Genomic DNA, 27,080 nt, shown 5'->3' on the forward strand with positions numbered 1-27,080 from the left:
AGATGATTGGTTGTTAATTAATTAATTAATTTTTTAATGTGGATGAGAGAAGAATGAAAAGAGAGCTTGGGTGTGTGGATTGTAGGGGTTAGAGGTATGGAATTAGAAAGTAAGAATCTTGTTTTGGATATATATTTTAGGTATCTGTTGGCAAAAAGCATAGAGGCCATGGAGGTATTGGAGAATGAGTGAACTCATACACTGGAGTGTAAACTTCATGGGTTTTATAATAGAATTCTCTTACCTTCATTTGATTAAGTAAAACTGACTTGGAATGGGGGTAGTTACCAGATTCCCCTCACGAAGAACTAATAAAAAAAGACATTAGCTGGATTTGACTATTGCAGAGCTTCATCAGGTCAAATTTAATTTTTTTTTCCTCTTGTCCATGCTGCACTGTTTTTTTCTATATATAACCCTTTCTTTATTCGTTTCCTGTGTAGTAAGTATCTGAATTAGGATTCGTCACTGTGTGAAGAAAATGGGCAGTACTTACATATGAGTGCTGTGTCTACTTTCTGTATTGCAATATATTGTATTTTTTTTTTTTTTTTTTGACAGGCAGAGTGGACAGTGAGAGAGAGAGACAGAGAGAGAAAGGTCTTCCTTTGCCGCTGGTTCACCCTCCAATGGCCGCCGCTGCAGCCGGCGCACCGCGCTGATCCTGGCAGGAGCCAGGAGCCAGGTGCTTTTCCTGGTCTCCCATGGGGTGCAGGGCCCAAGCACCTGGGCCATCCTCCACTGCACTCCCTGGCCATAGCAGAGAGCTGGCCTGGAAGAGGGGCAACCGGGACAGAATCCGGCGCCCCAACCGGGACTAGAACCCGGTGTGCCGGCGCCGCAAGGTGGAGGATTAGCCTATTGAGCCACGGCGCCGGCCTAATATATTGTATTTAGGATACTCTCTTCCAAAGGCACCTGTCTGTTGGGACAGCCCTGTAGCCTGCTGCCTCTCTCCAACAGGAGTGTTTGTTGTTTTTGTCCACTTGCAGCTGGGTTCTAGATGGTAATATAGAGAAGAATCTAACATCTGTCTTTTGGTGGATTCAACAATTTTCTTTTGAAAAATGTGTATTTTTTTGCTTATGAGAGAGAGAGAGAGAGATCTTTCAGACTAAACCAGGCCGCAGCCAAGAACCTGGAACTCCATCCAAGTCTCCCTCATGGATGCCAGGGCCCCAAGCACTTGTGTCATCATCTGCTACCTGTCCGGATGCATTAGCAGGAAGCTGGATCAGAAGCAGCGGATTCAGGACTGGAGCAGGCACTCTGCTGGTGTATCAAATGGTAGCTTAACCTTCTGCACCACCATGCCTGTCCCAGAGAACTTTCTGATTAAGATTTTTGCTGAAAATGAGGAAAAACCTCGATGCCAGAGCACTGCCTTTGTTATACAATTGCACAGCTCCAGGATGTCATCATCTAACACAAAACCTAGTATTCTGGCTTTGCTGCCATGAACAAATGCTATTTTTCTCTATTCCAACTTAAAAAAATTAATTTCCATCTCTTAGGAGTTTTTATCATTTTTAAAGAACTGAGATAATTGTGGGGGTAAAAGACAGAAAATCGAAATGTTCTACAATTTCCCTCATGATGCTTTTCTTTCTAACCTTGGTATAAGTCCAGATTTTTATAGTTTTTTTTTTTTAAACCTTAATGTGCTATTTTTGATGCCAAGGGAAGCATGATATTCCAATCAAGATTTCTTACTCTGAAGTGTCCCAGGTAGGATCTGGCTTATGAATCATGTGTCTAAAAAGGAAACTCATGGAGGTATGTGAGCATGCCAGGGGGCTCATTTGTTGCTGGCAAAGACACTGCTGCTCCTGGTTCCTTAATTATTAAACAGATGGTGCCCACTGCCACTGACTAGCTGCCCACCTTGTGCTCCCGTGTGGTAGCACAGTTCTGGATACGTGCCAGAGGGAAGCTTTGCCATCCGAACCTCTCATACCCACTTATGTGACAATATTAATACTAATATCTGCCTCTGATGGCTGCAGGCTGTTTTCCATGAAGCTAAGTCTAAAACTTAAGCCACCTTCTCCCAGTGAATTAATTTTATCTCAAGTATCTCCTTTTAGCATTTTTTCATAGTTTCATCCCTACACACAAAATACAGTGGCATATTGAACCAATTACCCAAATACTTCAGGCTATAAACACACTTTCACCTGGAATGTTAAGATAATTAAGATGAAATTGGGTTACTGTTAATGTTATTAGTGAAGGCAAATGACATCTAAGATAACCATATTAGAACTGAACGAAGGACTACCATGTTTTTATTTTAGTTTAATGGAGAAACCCATTCCCAAAGGAGCATTGATTAAATTTTTATTTACTTTTTAAAGATTTATTATTTATTTGACAGGCAGAGTTAAAGAGAGAGGGAGAGACAGAGAGAAAGATCTTCCATCTGCTGGTTCACTCCCCAAATGGCCACAATGGCTGGAGCTGAGCTGATCTGAAACCAGGAGCCGGGAGCTTTCTCCAGCTCTCCCATGTGGGTGCAGGGGCCCAAACATTTGGGCCATCTTCTACTGCTATACCAGGCCACAAGCAGGGAGGGAGCTGGATCAGAAGAGGAGCAGCTGGGACTAGAACCAGCACCCACATGGGATGCTGGCACCACAGGCGGAGGCTTAACCCACTGTGCCACAGCGTTGACCCCTGATTAAATTTTTATTACAAGTCTACTGAACAGCTATTTTATTATTTTAAATAAACTGCCCCAAATTTAAATTTTTTTCCTTTTGGAGCCAGTGTTGACACTAATTAAGATGTTCAGATCTTGCATGGAAATATGTGGATTCCATACTGGGTTCCAGCTCGCGTAGCTCATGCAGTTCCTGGGAGGCAGCCTTGATAGCTCAAGTCGCTAGGCTCCAGCCAAGCACAGGGGAGACCAGGAGGGAGTTGAGGCTCTAGGCTGCTGCCATTGCAAGGCCTTTGGGGGGTGGGGGGTGAACCAGGGAATGACAACTCTCCATCCAAAAAATCCTTTAGTTTCTCAAATAACTATTACTACAGTACCTGCATCTGAAATCACTGATAACTAGGGACCAGTTTTCCTCACTGCAGATGGGCTATGCGTGTCACCGTGTGTGTGCGCGCTACTTCATTGTGTAAATCCTCCTGAGGCTCTGCTCGCTTAATCTCAATGCAATTTTACCGTCAGCAGTCAACAGCTGTTGGTCAATACTCATGTCACTGAAAAAAAAATTAGTTACAATTTATTTTTTTAAATGAAGGACCTCCTTCTTAAGGCTCTTGTGGTCTGACAGTTCTTGGAGATTCTTCCATTATTGGAACCAACAGGTCTGGCTTGCGTTCTCTGTTGAAAAACAGACTTCGCAGCTGCTCATTAGACATCTGTTTGCTACTGGCCCTAACTTGAGAACCTACAGGCATTTGTAAATCAGCGAGTGTAGACGTGGGTGTCGCCAAAGATGACAGGAAGTGTGTGGGTCCCCACCGTCTGCCCAGCAGCCACGCACGGGCCGCCCCATCCGCGGCGCTGAGCTCCTAGAAAGCGCAGCCTCAGGGGCAGCCGCACACCCCGCACCCCGGGCTTGCGGCGGGCTGCTGGGCGGCGGGGCAGCGCGTGCGGCCCCCGGTGCGGCGCCCGAGGCTGCGAGGGCTGCGCGCCCGCCCGGGGAAGGCGCCAGGGAGCTGCGAGCAGCGCCGCCTCCGGGGAGGGGCGGGAGCTGGGCCCAGACCGCGTTCCTAGGGAGTTGGCTTTAAAGCCAGCCAGCCCGCGGGACCGCCGGCCACTCGGGTTGCGTGTTTCACACAGTTGCAAGTAGTGCCTTCCCTTCTGCAAAAGTGCAAATCACCACCGACCTTGCAACCTAAAAGGAGGGAAAAAACAAAAAAGCAAATCTCGGCCTCCCGTCTCCCCTCCCTGGCCCGTCCTCCTCCCTTCCTCCCCAGCGCGCTCACTCGCTCCCTCGCCCTGCCTCCCTCCCTCCTCCGGCTGCAGCCGCCCGTCTCCAGGCCCGAGTCTCTCTCCGACGGGACTTAGCAACTTCTCGATTATTTCTCAGCCCCTTTCCCATTTTTCCCCCCCGCTTTCCTTCCGCCTTTTGCTAGGAGCTGGACGGACGGCCGTGGCGGAGGCCTTGCGTCCCGCCCCAGGGAATGGCGATTGGGGTCTTGGGGCCGTGCCGGGGAGGAGGATCTGCCGAGGAGAGAAAGAGTGGTAGAGCAAGAGCTGCAGGGAGGACGAGCAGGGGGAAACCTCCCTCCGCCGCGGGCCCGGCGCGCTGCAGCGCCGCGCCGCGCCGAGCTGCGCCCGCGATGGCTCTGGGCTCGCCCCGCGCTCTCCGGCTCCTCCGGCGCCAGCGGGCCCCGCGCGCGGGACGCCCCGGGCAGCTCTTAAAATTCTGAAGTGGGAAGAGACCCCGGGAGGAGACCAGCCGGGAGTGGGGGTGGGAGTGGGAGAGTGGGGGGGTGGGGTGGAGCAGGGCATTTTCACAGGCGATTCCAAGAGAGAAAAGGCGAAGCCGGTGTGGGCTCGCTTTCCACTTTGGCAAGTCGCTTTGGAGCATCAAGCATTCTCCGGGAGTTATCCGAGAGCTGGAACTTGGCAGCGGACCGCGGGCCTTGGGGAGAAGACGGAGGCAGTGCCGCGGTGGGATTGGGAAGCTCGGGTGTGCGCGCGGGGCTGTCGGGGCCCCGCGATCCGGCGAGGAGCGCGCACTATGGACAAGCCCGGCCCGGGCGGGGCGAGCCAGGCCCCCGCGGCTGCCGGGGACGGCTCCCGTCGTCGCCCGAGCTCCGGCTGCAGCGGCTGCTGGGGCGCCCTGGTGCTGCGGCCGCTCCGGCGCTCGCGGAAACTTTCCTCGGCGCTGTGCGCGGGCTCCCTGTCCCTTGTGCTGGCGCTGCTGGTGAGGCTGGTCCGCGGGGAGGTCGGCTGTGACCTGGAGCTGAGGAAGAAGGAGGCGGCGGAGGAGGAGGAGGAGGAAGCTGCCCCGGGAGCAGAAGGGGGCGTCTTCCCCAGCCCTCGGGGAGGCGCTCCCGGGGGCGGCGCGCCGCTCAGCCCCTGGCTGCAGCCCTCGGCGCTGCTGCTCAGTCTCCTGTGTGCCTTCTTCTGGATGGGCTTGTACCTCCTGCGCGCCGGGGTGCGCCTGCCTCTGGCCGTCGCGCTGCTGGCCGCCTGCTGCGGGGGGGAAGCGCTCGTGCAGCTCGGGCTGGGCGTCGGGGAGGATCGTTTACTCTCGCTGCCCGCCGCGGGGGTGGTGCTCAGCTGCCTGGCCGCCGCGACATGGCTGGTGCTGAGGCTGAAGCTGGGCGTCCCCATGATCGCCTTGACTAGCGCGGTCAGGACCGTGTCCCTCACTTCCTTGGAGAGGTTCAAGGTCGCCTGGAGACCTTACCTGGCGTACTTGGCCGGCGTGCTGGGGATCCTCCTGGCCAGGTACGTGGAGCAGATCTTGCCGCAGTCGGCGGCTCCGAGGGAGCATCTGTGGTCCCGGCTGCTTGCGGGGACCAAGGAGGACAGCCCGGGGTTTAAGCGGAGGCGGCGGTCCAGCTCCGTGGTGGCGGCCGAGATGTCGGGCGGCGGCAGCAAGTCCCACCGGAGGACCTCCCTGCCCTGTATACCGCGGGAACAGGTAAGCCCCGGGCTTGCTCGCTCGCTCGCTCGCTCGCTCGCTCGCTCCGGGGGAAAACTCGATCCAGCTGGGAACTAGAGGGAAGGTAGCCTGGAAAAGCGACTTTAACTTTGGACCTCATAGGCAGCTTTTTCATTGTATTTTGTAACGTGAGCGAGTAACAAAACTAGATGGTGCGTGCTGGGTTTCCACAGCTGGGCCCGCTTGTTATATTGGTTGCACCTGGTGCACGCGTCCCCACACCACACGTCTTCAAGTGCTGTCTTTGCTCCCTGAGCAGAACTTTTAGAATTAAACTTAGGTTTTTTTTTTCTTTTTTTAAGCAGAGGGTGATCATTGACCACGTGGATTTTACATTTCTTTTTAGAAAGCTTCTTCCTTATAAGAAATTTTAAATGTCCTGTGAAGTGACAAACACCTGTGAAAACCAGGAAAAAGCTTCCAGAGCAAAAGCGAGACATGCTTGAAGGTGCTCTTGATGGGTAGTCTGGCTTTGCACTTAGTTTTACTTGGAGAGACTTGCATGTGGTGCTGCCAGATCTGTTTTTAAGTATAATTTAGGGGCGTGCGTTGTTTGCCTGCTACTGTGCTTTATATCATCACCATAAACTTCAAATTTGGGGAATCAGATGTTTGAACTTCAGAACTGTGGAGAAAGTGCAAACTGCTGTGTCAACTAAAAATCACATCCCTTGAGCTCGTACACTCTGCGGTGCGTGCTGAGAGATTCAGATGGACGGAGGCTGGTTTTACAGGAAAGATTAACTCAGGAGAGTGTTCCTTAGATGGCTGGTGATACAGATAGCTCTCAGAGAGGAGGAGGAGTCTGGAGTTAACAGTGAAGCTCCAACAGTTCAAACCATCTGGGGGATGACTATTGTCACTGCGCATTTTAAGACCATGGAAGAGTTGCTTTAAAGGGGATAAAAAGGGCAGATTCTCACTTAAATACAGAGTGTATTTGAAAAGGCACCCTTAACTGGTAGACTCTCCTTGAAGCCAATTTGACACCTGATGGTGGATCCAACAAGTGTGCACAGCCAGTGGAAATTTACACTTGGCCCATTTAAATTTATGTCCACCTGTGGCACACATTGACACTGTGAAGGAGTGAGAGAATATCCTAAGAGACGGTAAGCATTTTCTTCTCCGTTTATTTGGTGGGTAATTGTTTCACTATTTCTAAGAAATAGTATCATCATGTGGTGTGGGTGGCCAGCTTGTTTCTGGGATGGAATTGATTACAGGGATCTGTGATTGTTTGACAGTATTTAGCAGCATGGATGACAGCATCAGTCTGTGTTTATTTTAAAACAAACGCACTTATTGAGCTTTTTGTTTAGATAAAACAGATATTTCTTAGGTTTAAGCTTACTCCAAGACTGAGGGTGCAAACAAGTCAAGGAAACTTGCCTTTGGAAGGAATTTGAGCATCTTTGGAATAAATCAAGGTGTGGGGGTAGTAAACTAATTAGAAAGAAAGCACCTTTGATTTTTTTTTTTTGAGTAGTTACAGGAGAGCATATCTTTTAAATAAAAAAGCCACTAGTTTAAATATGTTTAGAACATAGTATTTTTTAATTCAGAGAAGTGTGATGTGGTATTGCCAAAACTGAATCATAATCTCTGAGGAAAATCTGTATTTTATCGCAAATAACTCAACTCCAAATTAATATCACTTAATCTGTAAATTTCTGAAATTTCCTAGTGTTTAGAAAGAGGTAAGAGTGGGTTTGAGAAAAGGAGGTGTTTGGGTGAATTAACCACCTTAACCCGCTGATTTGATTGTTTTTATTGGTTTTCTCTGGTTTAAATTGATAAATGAAAAATCTGAATCATCTGCAAACCTAAAAGAACAACTGAACATTGCTTTTTAAAATGTCTTGCTGATTAATGCTGTTGTAAAATGCATGTTTGTAATCTAGTTTGGTAATTTTTTGGTTACTTTTTTTTAAAAAAAGACTGTTCATAAAGAATGTTCTAAAGAGACTTTATCTCTTAGGATGGATAGAAAAACAAGATTACATTGTAGAAATTTGGATCCTGGAAGTTTTAATTCGTGTGTGTCTGTGTGTGAATGTACCACTGAAAACTTGTTTTAGGTGTGACAGTATCAGAGTCGCTGTTAAGGATCCTTGTGGGGAGTGGGTGGGAACTAACTTGGGCAGTATCTTATAAGATAGGCTGAGGAATGAGATATTGCCCTGACTCTGTTCAGGCGCTATATAGTAAATGTCTTATCTGTTTTATCATAAGGAAACAAACTCCTGATTAAGGGTGCAAAGTGTACCACTGTCATTTGCATACTTGACAAAGCCAAGAATCAAAACAACTATAAAACAAATGTGCAACAACTCCCCCTTCTGCGAGCTGATGAGTTCATTTCTGAAACCCCTTCTGCTCTGAAGGCAATGCAGAGAGGAAACAAGTGCAGTTAAGTAGCTTAGGGGCCTCTTGAAAAGCTTTATTGGGCCTTGCTCACTGTGAGGTTTGAATGTGTAAGAATTAAAGCATTTCCTCCTTTGCCTAAATGACAGTGGCCTCTTGCCTGTGACGTCTGTCTCCAGTGGCGCTCAATTCTAAAAGGGCAGAGAATATATGACAAAATCCTCAGAGGTTAAACCAGTGGACAGGTATGTTTTTCTCCTCCTTCCCTGTCCCCCTTCTATACTTCCTTTAGCGTCAGTAACACCATGGATTGGATATTACACGCGAGACTGAGTTTTACAGTGCAGTGATAAGGATGATTTCCAGCAAAGAAAGGAGAACTAGGTCTAGTCTTTGATCAGGGAATTAATCAGGTCCTGGGTGTGTCTGGGAATTCGAGGGAAAGTATCTTTACTCTCAGCAGAGAACAGAGCGCATAGCATCTTCCTGACGTTGAGGTCAGGCCTGCCAGCCCAGTGCCTTCAGCATCCAGGTAGACTTTGTGGACATGCGTGGCACATTCATCTTTTTTGTTGGTCAAGTGAAGATGACAATGACCACTTGTCTGTGGAGGTGTCTGCATCTTTTCTAAGTGACTTTGATATCCAAGGACAGGGACAGCTCTCTTAAGTTATCACTGCATTCCCCCCAACACAGGAATATATACAGGTTCCTAGAATTCCTGAATTATTAGACATTGTGCATGCTTAATAAGCACATTGTTTTTCAACATGAAATTTAAATTATGCAGTTGTTGATATTTGGAGACTTGTATTTGAAGGATGTCTCGCTCTTGATGCATCGAAGAATAGAGCTGTTTACTCATTCTTCTCTGATTACCTGATCACCTTGCACGTTCACTCTTTAGATTCCAAATGAGTGCAGTTTTATTTTAGTTACATGTTAAGAATTTAATATTTTTAGTTACAACTTGTATAAGCACAAGGCGTATGATTCTCTGCATTAATGTGCTCGTGCCATTTAAAGGTGGAATTTTTGTGATCAATACATCAATCAGAGATGTGCAGATAACTGTATTATGTAATTATGAACTGGGATTATATCTGATGAATATTTCCCTAAACTATGAAACATCTTTAGCAAAAGAAATAAATGGATTGTTGGAAAGTTGGTTATCACAAAGAGTAAAGTTGTTTTTTTGTGATCACTGATATGATAAAAGACATTTTCAAGTAAAAACCCAGCAACAGCAAAAAAAAAAAAAAAAGACAAATAGGAGAAATAGATAAGGTTTTTGGTGGAAGACATTGGATGGTAGGCATATGATGGAATGGTCAGATCTTTGGTAAAAGTAAAGCTTACTTTTATAGTACAGATGAAAAATAAAGAACTATTTCTTTGGGATATATAGAGTATATTAACATTTAGAACTGTAAATCTGTGTGAGTATTACATAATGTAGTTCTCAAATGGAATGAATTTCAGAAACAGCCCTGGACTTATAATTGAATTGTAGCTTCTCTCACATTTCAGTAGTATTACGCAGCTTATGGCAATACAAAGAACAATATTGATTATTTATGACTTGGTGACAGAATTAAATTTAATTAATGTCAACTTCTGAAAATTCTGAAAAGGAAAAACAAGATTTTCTTATCCCCAGGGAAAGGTGAAGGAAAAGAATGTTTTGTTTTTCTGTGTGGACAAAATTGTGATTTTTACTTTGTGAATACAGATATTTAAAGCGTACTGAAAAACTGTTTTAACCGACAGAAATAGTCAGTGAATCTATATAAATTTACAGAGGTTGGAAAGAGTGAAAACAGTAATTTTACTCTTTCTGTATTGAGTCTGAAGTGTAAAAAGTTAAAACTGTAGAACTGAAAGCAATGCTGTGTGTGCTGGGCTGTCTGTTAATTAAATAAACAGCCAGAACAGTGACTCTGTGTATGAAATACATTTTGAAAAGTCTGGGGGGAGGGTGTGCAGGCAGGCAAGGGTGAGTGACACTGGCATGGAAAAACATTCATTATATCTGTAGTGACATTTGTGTGAATTTGTTATATTAGGAAATTCAGCGCTGAGAGTAACTTCTTCAGGACTCAGTTGTATAAAGGCTTTGCCAAACTTAAATCAACTTCTGCTTTAAATAAGTTCTAACTTAGGTTGGTCAACCCTAGAGATAGAAGTGTGCCAATGCATTGTATTTTAGGATTTGCAGTTGATATGGGTTGTATTGTTAACAGCCCTGTTGTCTGTACTAACTTCAGTCCATCAGAAGAATGAGTTTATTTTGGGATTCGGATGGGGTTGTAGTTTTCAGAAAATGTAAGCATGGTGAGATGAACTCTCCTGGTTGTGTGAAGATAATCAATTTACCTATTGGGTCTTGTGGTGTCCAAAGAGATTCTGACTCTCACAGGCAGTTTCTTTGTGTTGGTCCATGGGAAAATCTCTTTAGCTTTAGGAACTGATGCATAACCTTACATGAATTGTTCAGTCACTTGCTGTGTATCCCCTATTCCATGGAATCTTCCTCCTTCCTTTTCTCTTTGTGATATTTATTATGAGCTCTTCTAATAAAACACTTTCATATATACAGTAAATTCAACCTGTGCTTACGTTCTGCATTTATCCGCTTCATGAAACTCCATCAGACTTTTTGAAGAGCCTCAGGAGTCTAGAAATCTCCATATTCTTGTCTCTAAAAATGTGTTTGTTAATATTCAAATGAACATTACTTCTTCACAGGTTAATTTCTTTTAATAATTGCTTACATATACTTTTACTATTTTTTAAAGGAGTTTTAAAAATGAAGCTACTCTTGGGAACTGCTTGCATTTTAAATTGACAGTGTTAATTTATGCTGCTGTATATATAAAATACACAGGTTTGATAACTAGGGAAGAAATATTGAAAATATGTCTGAATTACAGTATAGAGTAAGAGCTCTTGGGTAGCAATTTTCAAAAATATTACTTGACATCTGTTCATCATGAATATATACTACTATTTTAAAAGAAGTTGCTACCCCTCACTAATATTATCCATAAAGATGTTTGGTCAGTAACCCTATCAAATGTCAGATCAGCATGTTTTAGCTGGCCATTAGGCCTTGTGCTAAAAATCATGCAAATTATACCCAGACAGCTATGACACATCTGTCTCTCCAGAGCTTAGAGCCCACTTAGGGTATGAGACATCAGCATAAGGAAAGAGAAAAATCGCAGTAAAATATCTATGTGAGCACTTTGAAAGCAGTTGGAGAAATGTGTGTGACAGCTTGGAGCAAGTTTTTACTCTGCGATTCAGGACCCATTCATCTCTTCTCTGAAATTACAGGCAAAAACTTATTTTTTTCATTTTTATCGACAAATGTCTGTAGTGCCACAGATTTCTAGACGGTCCTTAGCATACTGGTTCAATATAGATGGTTCATATTTTGAACAACTTTGTTTTGAAGACATGGTGATTTTTTTAAAAATGGAAATTACCTAACATTTAAAGTATGTTCTGAAATAAAGGCAAACATATCATTGGATTGAGACATGTTATGCTTGAAAAGAGCACATAGGTTGATTATTTTCCTATCTTAAGATACCGTGTGACTCTAAGTAGCTGGTGGCAGTGATATCTGAAAATGCTTAGTGCTGTGCCAGTCTGCAGCTGGTAGACTAGACTCCCTCTGGTTTTGGAGAGAAGGGAACTGAGCTGCTGAATGCATGTTGACTGCCTGTGGCAAAATAGCTTTTGTCCAGTTCCTCTGTGACCTGAAAATGCTGCCGGGAGGCACAGAGTAGACAGGAGTCCACCTGGTCATTTTCTGCCTCCGTATCATTTGGGGTGGAGGCAACTCTAACTTCTCATTCTGACTTAGAGAATTGAGTAAACCAGACTGAGTACTAGATATACGGGCACCAGAAAACTTTTTTGAGCCCTTACTGCGAATTTTTTCGGCTTCAAATAGTATCCAGCATCCTCTGAAAGGTGTTACTGTTGACTTTGTCCAAATCAGTAAAGATCCATTATGTTGAACTTTCTGGATTTTTTTATCTCTTCAAAAAAAGGTTTTTTTTTTTTTTAATTTTACTTTTTCAGTAAATTGTCTCTAAGATACTCAAGAATTCAAAATTCAGGTAAAAAATAACAATCTGGAAATAAGTGAATTTTTTTTTTTTTTTAGCAAAAGCAGCTGGTTATTTTTGTTTTGTACAGTTCTTTAGGACTCCGTTAAAACTGAACTGAATAAGATATAGTACCACAGGAGGTCATGAAGAACGTGACCCTAAGTCACCATCTACACATCCTCTGTGTGTCTGATTTTGTTCAAGCTGTCATTTATTATTGAAGAGTCTGTGCATGATGATTGGCATTTTCAGGGATAGCTAGTCCTGCTAACGGGGTGATACAAATACTTAAGCAAACATCTGTTCTTTCATCCTAAGATGATGAATGGCAGCAAGGGGCACGTGTGTGTGTGTGTGTGTGTGTGTGTGTATGCATGCATATGTGATTTTCCCCTGCCAGGAAGTTGCTTTGGTTTTATCTGTTTCATAGAGAAACAGTGTCACCCAGTGGCTTTGATGAAAACAGTCCTGTAAACATTATAGATAAGCATTGTCCAATAAAAATAGAACAAAAATCATATATTTAATTTTCATTTTCTAGTAGCCACATAAAACAGTAAAGAGAAACAGGTGAGTCACATGCATGATAATAATATATTTAATATCAACTTCTTCATGCTAACATGCGACCAGTATGAAAATTGAGATTTTTGCACTCTGTTTTTTGGCACTAACCACCTGGAGTATGTTTTACAATGAAAGCACATCTCAATTTGGTCTAGGCACACTTCAAATATTCAGTAGACACCTATGACTAAAGGCTACCGTATTGGACAGAGCAGCTATACATTTTGAAAGAGCTGAAAAAGTTGAATACTAATGTCACTTCTTCAGTTTTAATGGAAAACCTAGGTAGTTTTAATGATAGCATTTGAAATACAATCTTTCCAATCTAATATGTCATCTTGATAGTTCCTTTCTGTACCACTTTAAGAGTTGGCAAGTCTGTTTCTTCCCTTCATTTCACATAACTGCACATATTTTGAAATAGGATGGTTTTAGAGACGGAGTCCAGCAGTGTTTAATAAAGAACCTTTATGTTAACCTGATTTGTAACACAGAATCAATAGTCCCAGCTGATTATGAATTTGCCTCTCATTGTTTGTGTATAGCAAGGATTGTGCCTGTGTTCAGTGTGAACATACACAAGTTCAGAGTGACTAGTCTGTAATTGGGTTATCTATGTCTCTAGAAATGAAAGTGCATGTGTTTGTAGTGCAGGTTGTTATCTTTGTAAGTGAGGAAACTAAGGGGGCAAACCTGAGGGTTGCTTTAATGGGTGACAATTATAGTGTCTACAGGGCTGATTTCTCACCTTTTGTTATGGAAACAGCACTTTCCTTGAAAGAAAATGAAGACGGTTCCCTTTTTTGTATAGGGAGGGATGGACGATTTTGATAGTGTGGAATTTCTAAACTAGCTAATGAGATCAGGTGACTTTGCTGTTTGCTGAGTTCCCTCTGCAGTTTGTGATTTGAAACCGATTTCAGATGAAAAAGTCCAAATGTGTTTCATGTCACAATCTTTCTGTCACTTCTGCTCAAACTCTGTGAATTCAGTAACTCTCGGCCAGTTCCGATGTCACATCTAGAATGAAAACATGACTTTCTGTGTGTGGCATGTTCCCTGTATATACGTAGATATACAGATGGGCTTTTCAAAACAATAGTACATTTATTTTGTGTATAATAGTTCATATCTGTATTCATGTTTGTGACTAATGGGGCATCTCATTATCATTGCATTGTAGAATAAAAGTAGTAGAAGGTTTTCACAGGCTTCCACATATCACTTAGGCAATAATCTAGAAGATCAAAAAGTACACAGAGAAGCACATTTGGATAAAATGAAACAGTGGATTCAAGTTCACTCCTTCTAAAGCCTGGGTGCTGCCTGGTGAAGAACATGCCATTGTAATCTAGATCCATTACTTGAAAGACTTCGTATTGGAATGTAACTAGTCATTTGTCTTGGCTAATTTTGAAGTTGCATTGAATTAGTATTCATATGGATCTTGTAGATTCCTGCCACACACACGCCCCCACCACATACACACCGGTCTTCAAGTTTTTTACCTAATAGATTCTTGTCCCTTGGGGTATTTGAAAAACTTAAGAAATGCCTTCTTTCTCCCTTAGTGTTCGTTTCTTAAGAATACTGAAGTAACTTTATACAAAAAGATTGTGATTTTCATCTAATACGATTTTAATAAAAATTTTCCATTTTCAGAAGCAAGTTTAAATAAAGGAATATTTATGCTGTGTCTGTGGCAAATGTTTCCTCCTATAAACCTAATGGAGGTTTGAAATCATACAATTAGGAGGATACTTCAAAATGAAATTTAAAGTAAGTTGATTTTGGTGCAAAAAATTTCTGAAATCATCAAGCATTATCTTCGGAGCAGTATTTCGTGTTGAGGCAGCGGAGGGGCTGCTGTGTGGAATCGGCAACCTTAGCACATTTTTTAAGCTGGCAGGAACACAAATAAAGGGAATTGTTTTTGTCTGGTAGTTATCGTAGAGGGCCTTATTAACAAGTCCGCCTGTGAGATCCTCCTTAGGAGATGTTGTCCTCCTGGTGTGAAACAGCCCCTTGTATGGGAGTGTCTCAGCGTCCTACCTCAGTCTCCATCTCTCAGAAAGCCTGGGAAGGAGAGAGTCAACTGAGCAACTCGAGAATTTACTTTATAGTCCAGCAACCGAAGAAATCAGATTCAGATCATGACTGTTTCCATTAAAACAGGAATCAGACTTTTTAGCCTCCTGTCTCAGCCATAAACATTTCCTTTAGAAAATTCTGGCCCAGTGCCCTGCTCATTGTAGGTGCTGGCTGGCTGGGGTTGGCAGGGTCAATGGATGGAAAGAAATAAATGACTTTAAACCTGAAATATTTATCTCTTCAGTCTCCTGGGATTGCCTCGTGACTAAATTGACTTAAGGAAACTTCTATAGAGAGAACAGGAATATATTATCAATGTGTCTATGGCGTTTGCATTTTTGTCACTTTTTAAAATATTTCCTTGCATGTATTGCTAAGGGACTGGACTTGCTTGTTCTCTTACTGGTAGGAAATCCCACGTTCGGCATGAATTGTAGAGACTTGCTTTTTGCTCACTCTTATCTGAAAATAACCAAGCTTCCACCAGGATCATTGTAGCAGAAACTTTTGGAAGATCTCTGGAATCATCCAGAAGATCTCTTCTATAGAGATCTTCTAGAATCACAGATCCAGAGATCATCTAGAATCAAAAATTCTAGCCTTTTTCATGTTCATTTAATAAATTGAGATAAACTCTGACTTGATCTTCTGTTCCACAAAAATGTGATAGGCATTCTTCAGCAATCATTTTTTATACTTGATTAGTTTTTATTTTTGTTAGAGGCTTGTTAGAGGTTAGCTCTATCACCTGAAAAACGTATTGCAAAGTAGGTTCTATCTCTTTTAATGGTGATCAGTTACAAAACTTTTTGGGGCAATTGTTTACAAAGATGACATTGTGAAACTGGGTTATTTGAAATGTCTTCCAACTGCAGTGTTAGTTCAGTCATGCAGAGTGATCTGGAATTACAATTTCAGAATCAAGATGAGCTGAAAATGGACTGTTTTAATAAAGGTTTCATTCATTGAATAGCAAATTTTAGTGTAGCCAGTCTTTTTTCCTTTGGTCCACCTAGCTCTAATAGAACCTGACTTGTGAAAATAGACAATTTTCAGTCAAATAAATACCTTTTGTTTGCTGCAGTTTTAATAATTACTAGAGAGATTGCCATACCCTCTCCGTGAAACCAGACATTTCCTTTGTGTATGTTAGGCAGATTATCATTATCTTAGATAAACCAGGAGTACAGTGTTTAAGAATAAAAGTTATTTCCAACTTTGTTATACTGTGACAAGTTTATTTTTGTCTGTACATGTCAAATGATAGAAAGGTTGCCAATAACTAATATCTTCCAGAATTTGAGTTCTTTGGATACACTATTTCTTAAAAATCTGAACATGATGTCTCTTTGAAAAAAATAGAGCACAAACTGAGAAATCAGTTATAAATTAATTTGAAATAACCAAAATAAAACCAAGCCATTTTTATTTGCTATTTTTAGAAAATAAATTTAGAAACAAAATCTTTTAAGTATATTTCTCTACTGGGACAAGAAACGACGTCACCATCATCTTGAATAATGTCTGCATTTACTCCTAGTGATTTTTTTTCTGTAATTGGAATTATTTTTGTAAGATAAACAGGATCTAAATCATAGCATAGATAGAACGATGCCTCATTTTGTCCACTTCTTTTTACTTAAATAATAATTGGATTGACTCTTCTTAACCTTAACTTTTAGATAATTACAGCTAGAGCTTTTGAATGTTTTCAGTGGCACTCCTTTAAGCAATTAACTGGCCTCATGAAAAGTGTGAGAATTAGGCTGGGAATGTTGGATGACTGAACACTGATTAAGTATGTTTTCTAAAAAAGTGCTATTCGGAAATGAAATTATCCATGAAAAATGAGTATGAAAGTGAATGCTGGTATTTTGCTTGTGCATAAAAGGAGGCTAGATCAAAACCAAATGAATAATTCCTCAGTTTTCAAAAAATATTTATTGTGTGGCTTTGGGGGATATAATATTGGTGCACTTAAGGTCTAGAACTCCTTATGATTTGCAAAGAGAAGAAAGCATAAAAGAGTCACTCTTCGATGCTGGGTGGGACTTGAGCCAGGCATTGGCTCAGGATTTGTCCCTGGACCCAAGGCACTCATGTGATGATCTAAGAAGTCAGATTCATGAACTTATCCCATGCTCATTGCTTTCTAAGACATTGATTCTTATTCTTTAGCACATTTATCTCTGTGACACATAAATGTACCTTAATGGCAATCTTATGTGAACTCTTACCTCTTACGTGACCAGAATTGATTAAAAATATCAGCAAGTAAGTCTGTCTTATCTTGGATCCCAGGACTGTCTGTATTTTCAATGGAATATTTGTTTCATTCTGAGCATTTCAATATGTCTGGATTCTCCTTTCTCTTGTTGATAAGTACTTTTTATGTAATACCAATTTAATCAAACTGTGTTGTTCATGAACTATCACAGTAAGTGCATCCAATTAATAGATTAATCAGCTCCCTTTAGACACCTCCAAAATCTGGGACGAGATTACCGTACTTCACCTACTAACTGCACATAGTTTGATAATTTCTAGATTGAACTGCATGTTGTAGCTGTCAAAATTTAGTGGGAATATAAATCATCTAGCAAACGTATTGAGATGCAGATTCCTAGATCCCATCCAAGATACTCTGATTTAATTCAGTGTAGAGTAGGATTTAGACATGAGTTTTAAGGAGCACCCAGGTGCTTTTTTGAGAAATCCAAACTTCTGTCCACTAAAACTTCTTTACAGGAAATTCATAGTTTTGCAGTCTGATTCAACTAACTGATAAAACAAACATGCTTCAGAAATGTCAGGGAAAATGGAATTAAAGATTAAATTATTTTGGTTCAAAAATTTTTAAATCCAATGCATAATTTTTTCATCACATATTTTCCTTGTACGTTTTGAAGACTACTTGTGTGCATGAATTTAAAAATTCTTTGTACCAAAATACAAAGCATCTTTTAATTCCATTTTGTACTTACTTTTTGAAGTCCCTTTGTACTTGTTTCTACCAAATAGCTCAGTATAACAGGGAAAAACTAATTTTCACATACATGATGGCTTGTGAACCCGTGATCTTCCTATGTTATTGTCAGTGTTGTCACCTTGATTTCCACAGTGAGGATACCCCAGAGAAGAAGTTTTGACTACTCTGCATATGAATTTCCTCATTTGTGAAATAGGAATAACAACTTCTCTATGTATCTCACATGACTGTTACAAAGCCTAAAACACATTGCTGTACAAGTGTTAAGTAGACTAGACTGAAACACATCAAAATGTACAATGTGCAGATAAACTTTCTGAACCTTAGTGATTCTGTGTGTATTATGGAAATAATATCATCTACTGCTTAAAGTAAAAAGGTTGAATTAATGCAAACAGTGAACAGGAGTTCTGGTAGAACATTTTTCCCAGCTGAACAAGAGTATCTCTATTCTTGGCTATTGGGGACAGGTCATTGTAAGTTGTAGGCTAAATATCAGAAAGTGCCATGTAAAACAATGCAGACAAACTTGCATTTGATTCCCAAAGAGGCTTGCAAGTCTTACAACATAAACAAATTTCACAGCGTTTTAAGTTGCAAGCAAAGCCACTTGCCCATGAGGAGGCCTGAGGCCATGGAAAGTAAGGTGAAAGGAGAGAAATCGGACTGGGATGACCTCAGGTGCTTGGGATGAAAACCCTCTGAGTGAGAAGGGATTAAGGGAAATATTTAGGAAAATGGATGGCGTCCTTGAAGATGTTTATGAAAGTGACGGATGAAGCTGTTGAGAGTCAGTTATGCAGTGTGTCATATAACCCATTGCACAGAAGCGCAGTTTGTGCCGGAAATTTTACTTACACTCCATCTGCCATTATAACCCACATTTTTTGCCTCGCAAAACAATTCAGAATTTTTCATCTCAGTTTTCAGGATAAGATCCCAGTTAACCCTTCCCCCGCCCCCCCCCCCTTTTTTTTAACCATTGGTGCCATTATTCTCTACTATCAGAGACTTCCTGCTTATTATCTAGGCAAAGCAGCTAGTCTACTCCTGGTTTGGCCTTGACTTCCACACAAGGTGGTGATTGTTCAGTGTATCTACTAAGGATATTCCTCAAGCTGCCCCCTCTTTTGATCCTCAGACTAATTTTCTTCCAGATTTTTCCACTTATTGAATGATTTTTCTAGTCTGAGGTAGTTATTTTGGTTTGGCGTTGGCAGGAGCAAGAGTCCTGTGTCGTCTCATTCTACCACCATTGGTTTTAGTAGAATTTTCACAGGGGTAGTCATCTCTTTCCTAACTTGGTCATAGAAAGTCCTCTGGTTTTTATGTTTATGACACAGGAGATGTAGGAAGGTGAGGAGGGCCAGCAGAGTCCATAGGCCATGGCCTTTTTGCTAGACCTGCTGTTCTTAGGGGCTTAGGACACCATGGAAGGCATAGGGACAAAGTGAACACTACCCGTTCACCTTCTGAATGCTGGTTGAAATGGACAGGCTGGAAAGAGACAGGTTAATAGCAGAAAAGGTGCACAGATATAAAATACAGAGAGGAGAAATGCAGAAATGTCATTGTCTTCTAAGCCAATGAAGCTCCAATGCCTAAATTTCCTTCTGCTTGAGGAAAAGAAGGATGAAAGAATGTAGGCAATTTGGAGGGATAGTAAATGATTATTAGGGAGAATAAACGGGCCCTGGAGACAGAAATCAACTTGTCAATGATTTCCTTTAGAATGTGAGAGTCCAGCGACAGACATTATCTTGTGACAAAAGTTCATCCAGGTGTGGTTACATTCCTGTCTTTTTTTTTTTTTTCTCTCCTGTTATAGAAGAGATTTCAGGCATGAGTTGAAAGGATGAAAGGTAATTGTGTTCTCTTTGGTTGTTGCAGTCTTAAGGGAGATAAGGAAATATCAGAAGCAAGGTCAGAGAGACCTAGGTCCTAACACTATTTTTCCAGCTCTTCGTGTCAAATTGCTACACTATACGAAATTGTTTTTTGAGCAAAGAAAGGGTATGACCAGACTTAAAGAATCTCTTAAGCTGCTGATTGTAGGAATTAGGATGGAAAAATACAAACCAATTAAAAGACTTGTAATAATTTGGCAATGTTAGGGAATTAGACAAAAATAGTAATAATGTCAGTGGGTAGAATGTAAGCGGATATCAAAAGCAGTACCTCCAAGACTGGTGTCAACTGGGCTATCAACCCATCAAGCAGGGAGAGTAAGTTCCTTTAATGTCTTCTCTTTTTTTAGAGATCTAATATTAAGGGTATATCTATCTTTATTCCTTGTTTTTAATAAAATTCTGTCTAGGTTGACTTTTTCATTTTTCAGTTTTATCTTCCACCTGCGCCTTCTAAAAGGTATACAAATTGTGGGCCTGGCTTGCAGGAAAGTCATCAGATCTCCTTATGTGAAGTAAGTTCTAGTCAATGATCTCAAACTCCTCAAATGTTTTTAGTTTGCCAGAATAGCCTAACACTTTGTATAATGAAAGTAGGTTTTGAAACTTTATTCCGATATAAATGTCTTTATGATTTTAATTATGTTTTAGCCCAACAAAATTTTAACCAGTGGAATCACCGTTCCCACGTTTTCCTTCCTGAAAGAGATGTACTCGTAGCAGATACACTTGTCTGTAGAAGCTCTGATACTTACGCTCTAATGCAGCAGAACCATTAGACTATTCAAAGAAAATTTTAGACTTTTTCTCTCTATTAGTTTTTGAATAGTCTGACGAACTTCTTTTCATTAAAGACATATGTCAGTACCTCCCAGCCCTTCCTGTAGAGAAATGTTTCTGTTTTGTTTTATTAATGAGGACCATTTGTCAACCTACAAAAACGTCAGTGATAGGCCATGTAAATATTTAAATTACGATAGCTCGATAGCAGTCTGATTTTTCAGTTTGCTAACTCTATACCATGGTTAATTTCTGATTTTTTTTTGTTTGCTTTACATACTGTTTGGGAACAACGAAAGAGAAGAGATTTCAAATGTGTGAAATGAAGATTTCTTAGTCACATGAGAAAATATTTCCCATGAATGGAAAGAGAAATCAGGAAACAAAATTGAGGTCAGGGCATGATATCCTCTACAGCACCCCAATGCACAGCTGAAGGGAAATTTGTCAAAGTGTCCATTGTTTGTATGGGAGAATCATGGTTTTTGCTTATTTTTCTTTCCTTTTCTGTATGTTCTAAGTTTTAAACACTGCACACACAGTTTGTAATCAGAAAAACAACACTTTCGTCATATGACATAATTCCTTTGGATGTATTAAGAGCACATTTATTAGGGCTGCTTCCCTAGAAGTTGATTTGGAGATACGGGAATTGCCCTTGCAGGTGGTTTTCTGAATGGCCATGTCACGTTCCATACGGGGTACAAACATGGTTGGAAGTAAGATCCTGTGCATTCTTGAGCCTTGACCTGCTTGCCTGGACGGGTATGAAGTTTCTTCTCAGAGGGGCAGTCTTGCTGGCACAGTGTCCTCCAGAGTAGGTCTATGAAATGATAGATTGGCATATAGATAGTTTTTAGAACTTTGTCTGAGGGAATGGTTTTATGAAAAAATGTAACTGTGTGTGTGCTAAAATACATAAAAATCTACTCAAATACATACACATATGCTCAAGTAGGTTTCAGTATCGGATAGTCTTAGTCCTGTTTGTGTTTAAAAAATGGCAACACGGCCAGCGCCGCGGCTCACTAGGCTAATCCTCCGCCTTGCGGCGCTGGCACACCGGGTTCTAGTCCCGGTCGGGGCACCGGATTCTGTCCCAGTTGCCCCTCTTCCAGGCCAGCTCTCTGCTGTGGCCAGGGAGTGCAGTGGAGGATGGCCCAAGTGCTTGGGCCCTGCACCCCGTGGGAGACCAGGATAAGTACCTGGCTCCTGCCATCGGATCAGCCCGGTGCGCCGGCCGCAGCACGCCAGCCGCGGCGGCCATTGGAGGGTGAACCAACAGCAAAGGAAGACCTTTCTCTCTGTCTCTCTCTCTCACTGTCCACTCTGCCTGTCAAAAAAAAAGGCAACACAACTTTTCCATAACAGTTTTAATATGATATGGACATGAAAACATAATGCTCTACTAAGGAGAGACCATTCTTTACACAACCTGTTCCTGCTTCTCTGACTACCAGACCAGTACTGGTTGCCAATATAACTCTGCTTCATCATGATTATTTTTCAATATAATGAGTGTATCTTTAAAAATTTATTTTCCTAGAATTCATATTGTTATCAAACTATTTAAATATCTAGTATAGGTTTTCTCACAGTTGATGCATACTTAACAAGATAAATGTTTTTGTTTTCAAATTTTGTCTTTAAGTCATGAGCAGAAATATGATGGATTGCTTCTATATTGTCTGAGTTACACTGTATATAATATCAATGAATTTCACTAGTGCTTGTCAAGATTTTAGCAATTTCCTTTCTAAGATTAGGGAACCTTATATATTTCCATTTGCTATTGCTTGTTTAAATAAATGAATAGGGAAAGGAAGCAATAAGTTTGTAATGTTTTAAACGTTAGTTCCATATTTAGGATTATTAGCATGCTTTCTCATTAGAAGAGCTCTGCACAAATAAATTTAAGAATATTAAACCAGTTTCTATAACTACCTAAAAATATAGACTGTGGCTTCACTTAACAAAACCAACAAATAAAAGTGAAAAGAAAGGAAAAAATATTTCCAGAAAAAACTGACAGAATCAGAGATGGTAAACAGAAAAAAAAAATAACCTTACTCAGTCCTGCCACTCAATTTTTACTAATCCATGTAGGAGAGTTAGCATGGTGCTAGCTGACTATTGGTTAAGGTAACAGAAACCACTAGATCTTTTCTTTGTGAGTTGCATGGGAAGGGAAGAGGAGGAATCAACACTGAAGTGAGTGTTTGGCTAGAAACCAGACTCTCATCGTGCAGGTCAGAGATGCAATTTTTCCATGAAACCAGAGGTTATCCATTGCTGAGACACACTAATAATAAAACTGGGACTCATCAATCAGAATGTCAGGTTATTAATTGACACTGGGAATTTTAACTGAGAGGAAGACCAGAGTGCCAGTCCTTACAGTAAATACTTGGAGTTCCCAGTGGGAAAGTCACCTTGAGCATTGTTGGCCCCTAGCTTGCAACTGGGTTCTGTGGCTCGTGGGAATCGTCCTTGGAAAACTTAACACTGCTTGGATTTTTTATTCCAGAACATCTGAAGAGTGCCTATAACATGCCAGAAAGCATGGGGGTTGCTGGGGGAGGGTTCCGACTCCAGCTGCCCTTGCACCCCCCTGGATTGTATCCTAAAGGCACTACATTAACACATGACTACAGTGCCAAGTGATAAATGCTTTGAGACACACAAAGTCACGGGAACTTTGCCCTGCGCAAAGGTCACAGCTAAATTTACTACTCAAATACCATCACCCTCTTAAGGCAGATTTCTGGTAAAATTCTGTCTTCCCATCTTCCTGTGACTTCTCTTTTGCATTGATGCATCACTTTTTCGTGTGTTTACTATTAAACTGACTACAGTCAGTTTTGGTGCAATATACAAAATGCATCTGTACAAGAAAGTTTCTCTGTTTCCCCTCTGCGTGTGAGGCCCAGAGATAGGAGGGAGGAAGAGAGTGCAGCGTGCTGTGTGCAGCTGGACGCAGGTGTGGTGTGTGTAGCATGTCCTGGAAATGACGCGTGGAGCAGATAGCCTCGCTTTTGTGCTGAGAGTGAGGTGGGGTGTGGGAAGTTGTAAGAGATAAGATAGGGGAGTCAGGTTGTTGGGGTAGGGGTGAACACAGACTGTATAAGATTAGGTTGAGGAATTTGAACATTCTTTTGTGTACACAGCATGTTAACTTTGTCATCCAGACAGTAATGTGAATAAATATAATTAAAAAATATTTATTTGAAAGGCAGAGAGAGATAGAGATCTATCTGCTGGTTTGCTCCAGAAATACCTGCAACTAGTGGGAGTTAGTCCAGGCTGAAGCCAAGAGACTTGAACTCCATTCGGTCTCCCAGGTGGGAAGCAGTAAGCTAAATCTTTGAGCCATCCTAGTGCATGCATTAGCAGCAAGCTGGAATTGAAAGCCTACCTGAGACTTGAACCCTGGCACTAAGGGCATGTTAGTCATTAGACCAAATGCTTGCCCCAAATTAAACACCCACACACATACATTTTAAAGAAATGGGCTATTAAAAATTTTATTGTATTCGAAAGAAATACAGAGGGAAAGATAAAAGGGGAAAAAAGAGGCAGAGAGAGGGAGAGGTATCTTCCATTGACTTGTTTACTCACTAAATGTCTGCAAGAGCCAGTTCTGGGCCAAGCTGAAACCAGGAGAAGAAACACAATCCAGGTCTCCCAAGTGGGTGACAGGGACCCAAGGATCTAAACCATCATCTGCTGCCTCCCAGATGGGTATTAGCAGGAAGATGGAATCAGAGTAGACTGGGGCTTGAACCAGGCACTCCAGTATAGGATGTGGGTGTCCCCAGCGGCAACTTAGCTGCTGTTTCAAATGCCTACCCAAAATAGGATTTTGAAAGCAGTATATCAGAAGGAGGCCACATTGGATACAGAACGACACTGAAGAAGCTATTCTAAAAGTCCTGGTTAGTGATGTTGAAGATTTATTAAGCTAGTGGTGGGAGAGGAAAGATGTTGTAAGAAAAAATTAAGAGCCGTAGTTGGTAGGAGTAGTCAGTGATTGGTAGTGGAAGGTGTTAACGAAGGCCGTGAACATGACTTAAAGTTCTGAACCTGGAAAACTGGGACAACAGTGATGCTGCTCATCAAGGGAAAAGCACCCTCAGATGAGTTTTTGTCTGTTTTTAACAGGAAGATGATGCATTTGTTTGCTTTGGGTATATTTGATGTGTGTTGCTTTTGCAATCTCCTGTGACCTTGTCTGCTTGAAGTTACCCAGTTTTATTTGTCATTGAAAAAATTTTAATACCAGAGTCATATTTGCTCACTGTATGTCTCTTCCCAGTATGCTCTCGTGTGCTTTTTATTTTTTAAAAAAGTAATTTTTATGTATTTGAAAAGTATAAAGAGAGGGAATAGGATCTTCCATCTGCTGGTTTCTTTCCCAGTCACCTGCATCAGCCGGCTCTGTTCCATGCAGAAGCTGGGAGTCTGGAACTCCCTCTCAGTCTCCCAGATGGGTGGCAGGAACCTGAGCATTTAGGCCAGTACCTGCTGACTCCCAAGGTGCACATTAGCAGGAACAGGGATTGGAAGTAGACAGGCTGGGGCTTAATCACAGGAACATTGTCATGGAAGCAGGGATCCCTAGTTGCATCCTAACATCTGATCCAAATGCTTCAACCTTAGGGGATCTTTACAACTAGAAGCTTTTGTGCCCAGTGGATAAATGCAAATCCAGAAAGGTTGGAAGTTTTGAAAATTTCAGTAAATACAAAGAATACCCTATTTAAGAGTAAATGTTGGGGCTGGCATTGTGGTGCAGTGAATTAAGCAATTAGGCTGCCGCCTGGACGCTGGCATCCCGTCTGGGTGTGGGTTTGAACCCTGGCTATTCCACTTCCATCCAGCTCCCTGTGCCTGGGAAAGCAGCAGATGATGGCTTGAGTAACTGGGCCCTGCCACACACACAGGAGACCCAGATGAAGCTCATGACTTTGACCTGGCCCACCTCCAGCCTTTGTGGACATTTGGGGAGTGAACCAGCAGGTGAAAGATCTGCCTTTGAAATAAATAAATAAATCTTTAAAAAAAAAAAAAAAAACAGATGTACTCAGTCTTACAAAGCAGATCCCTTTTGCTCTTGCTGCTGAATCTTTGGAAGGAAAGTGATTACCCAGTCAGTACAGATTGCAGCTTCTGTGTAGCTCTCCGACAGTCCCCAGGCAGTGTGCTGTCATAACTCCTGATTACAGTTGAAGTACATGGCAAGATTCTTACCCTTGAACAGGTGACGGCTGAATCACATGACTGGGTAGGAAACTACTTTATCAGTTGAGAAAATCTAGGGAGTCCCGAGCAGTTAACATTGGAAAATTACCAGATTGAGTTCTACTTGGATTTTTCCTTCGGGTTATCCTAGATATTTACTGTGATGTGTGTGTGTGTGTGTGTGTGTGTTGCTTAGGTAAAGCCTTCATAAGATAAAACCACACACACATACAAACATTGTGTGTATATATGTGGTACCCCTATATAAGGTTACTATAAAAAGTTCATGGAAATTGGATTTGAAAAATACAACTATTTTGGTACAAAAATTTTGAAATCCATTCATACAGGGGTTTTCAGAATGTTCATGGAAAGTGGGTATTGTGAAAAAACTGCATGGCTTTCAAAATTCTTCATATCAAAATAAATGTTTGTCAATTCCATTTGCCTCTTGTATGTACAAGGTACCCTCTTGTGTGTATGTGTGTATACATCTATATGTAGCTACAAATGTTACATATATGTGTGTATGTGAATTGGGTTTATTCAATGATTCTAGCTAGTTCTATGGATCACCTTTCTGCAAGTGACATGTGATGTCTACTATTTGTTTAGTGAAGTTTCCCATCTGGCAAAATCTCCATTGCTCTCTGTTCTCCTGTACACATGGTTTCTTATATATCATATTGAACTTTCAGAGGACCTTTTTTCTTGCATATGTATGTGTTACCTTTCCTGGATAGCATCACTGTACTTTGTTACAGGGTTGCAGGCAAATCAGCAGTGGAGTCACAATTAGGAAACCCTTCATAGACGATCCTCCTTGAAAGTTTTACCTGGGCACTATGGTGAAAGGGAACTAATTCCTCTCCATGCCGTTCCACTTACCTTTTCTTTTCTCTTATTCTCTTTATGGATATCATGGTCTGTAGAGCTGGGATGTCCTGAACTTGGTGTTGTAGTCTAGAGGTGAAGTGACTGGGACAAAGCAGAGTATGATTGTCACCTCTTTGACCAAAATAATTTATACATCTTTCTTGAACATACACTTGTCTCAGCATCAACCTGAAAGCTACACAATATCAATATGTAGGTGAGCAGGAAGTGTGATTGTGTTGCACCCCTGTGTACACATCAGTAGTCTGTACAGTTAGAACTGTAACATATGTTAAAGCTGTACTTGGCTTTATTTTAATGAGCTGGATAATATGGGATAATTAAATTTAGTTCTTGCTAGATAGCTTTGAGGATGTTCATGTGAGTCAATACTGTGCTCTAACCATAGTGTGCCTTTGGTACTTTGCACCTTTGCTTCTAAAAACACATATAAAACAATTCGACAAATTTATGACAATTAGTACATTTCCAA

The 27,080-nt window shown here is 41.5% G+C and overlaps 2 protein-coding genes across 3 annotated transcripts in view; both read left to right on the plus strand.

The window, feature by feature from the left end:
* Nucleotides 1-4,576: 4,576 nt before the first annotated feature.
* LOC149124738 (cGMP-inhibited 3',5'-cyclic phosphodiesterase 3A-like) overlaps nt 4,577-27,080 on the plus strand; it is a 111,819-nt gene continuing 89,315 nt past the window's right edge. The window contains exon 1 of the mRNA XM_089303914.1: nt 4,577-5,621. Within this exon, the coding sequence (XP_089160040.1) occupies nt 4,710-5,621 (912 nt within the window). The 5' untranslated portion in view covers nt 4,577-4,709. The remainder of the gene's footprint in view (nt 5,622-27,080) is intronic.
* The window catches only part of LOC100009330 (cGMP-inhibited 3',5'-cyclic phosphodiesterase 3A), a 333,186-nt gene continuing 312,485 nt past the window's right edge, over nt 6,380-27,080 (plus strand). The window contains exon 1 of one of the 2 annotated variants that reach the window (XM_089303908.1): nt 6,380-6,754. The gene's annotated coding sequence lies outside the window, so the exon portion shown is untranslated. The remainder of the gene's footprint in view (nt 6,755-27,080) is intronic. The other variant, XM_051850837.3, reaches the window with a different exon arrangement.

This window comes from Oryctolagus cuniculus, chromosome 9 (genome assembly GCF_051225735.1).
Source record: "Oryctolagus cuniculus isolate XC-2025 breed Fujian yellow rabbit chromosome 9, ASM5122573v1, whole genome shotgun sequence".
NCBI lineage: Eukaryota > Metazoa > Chordata > Mammalia > Lagomorpha > Leporidae > Oryctolagus > Oryctolagus cuniculus.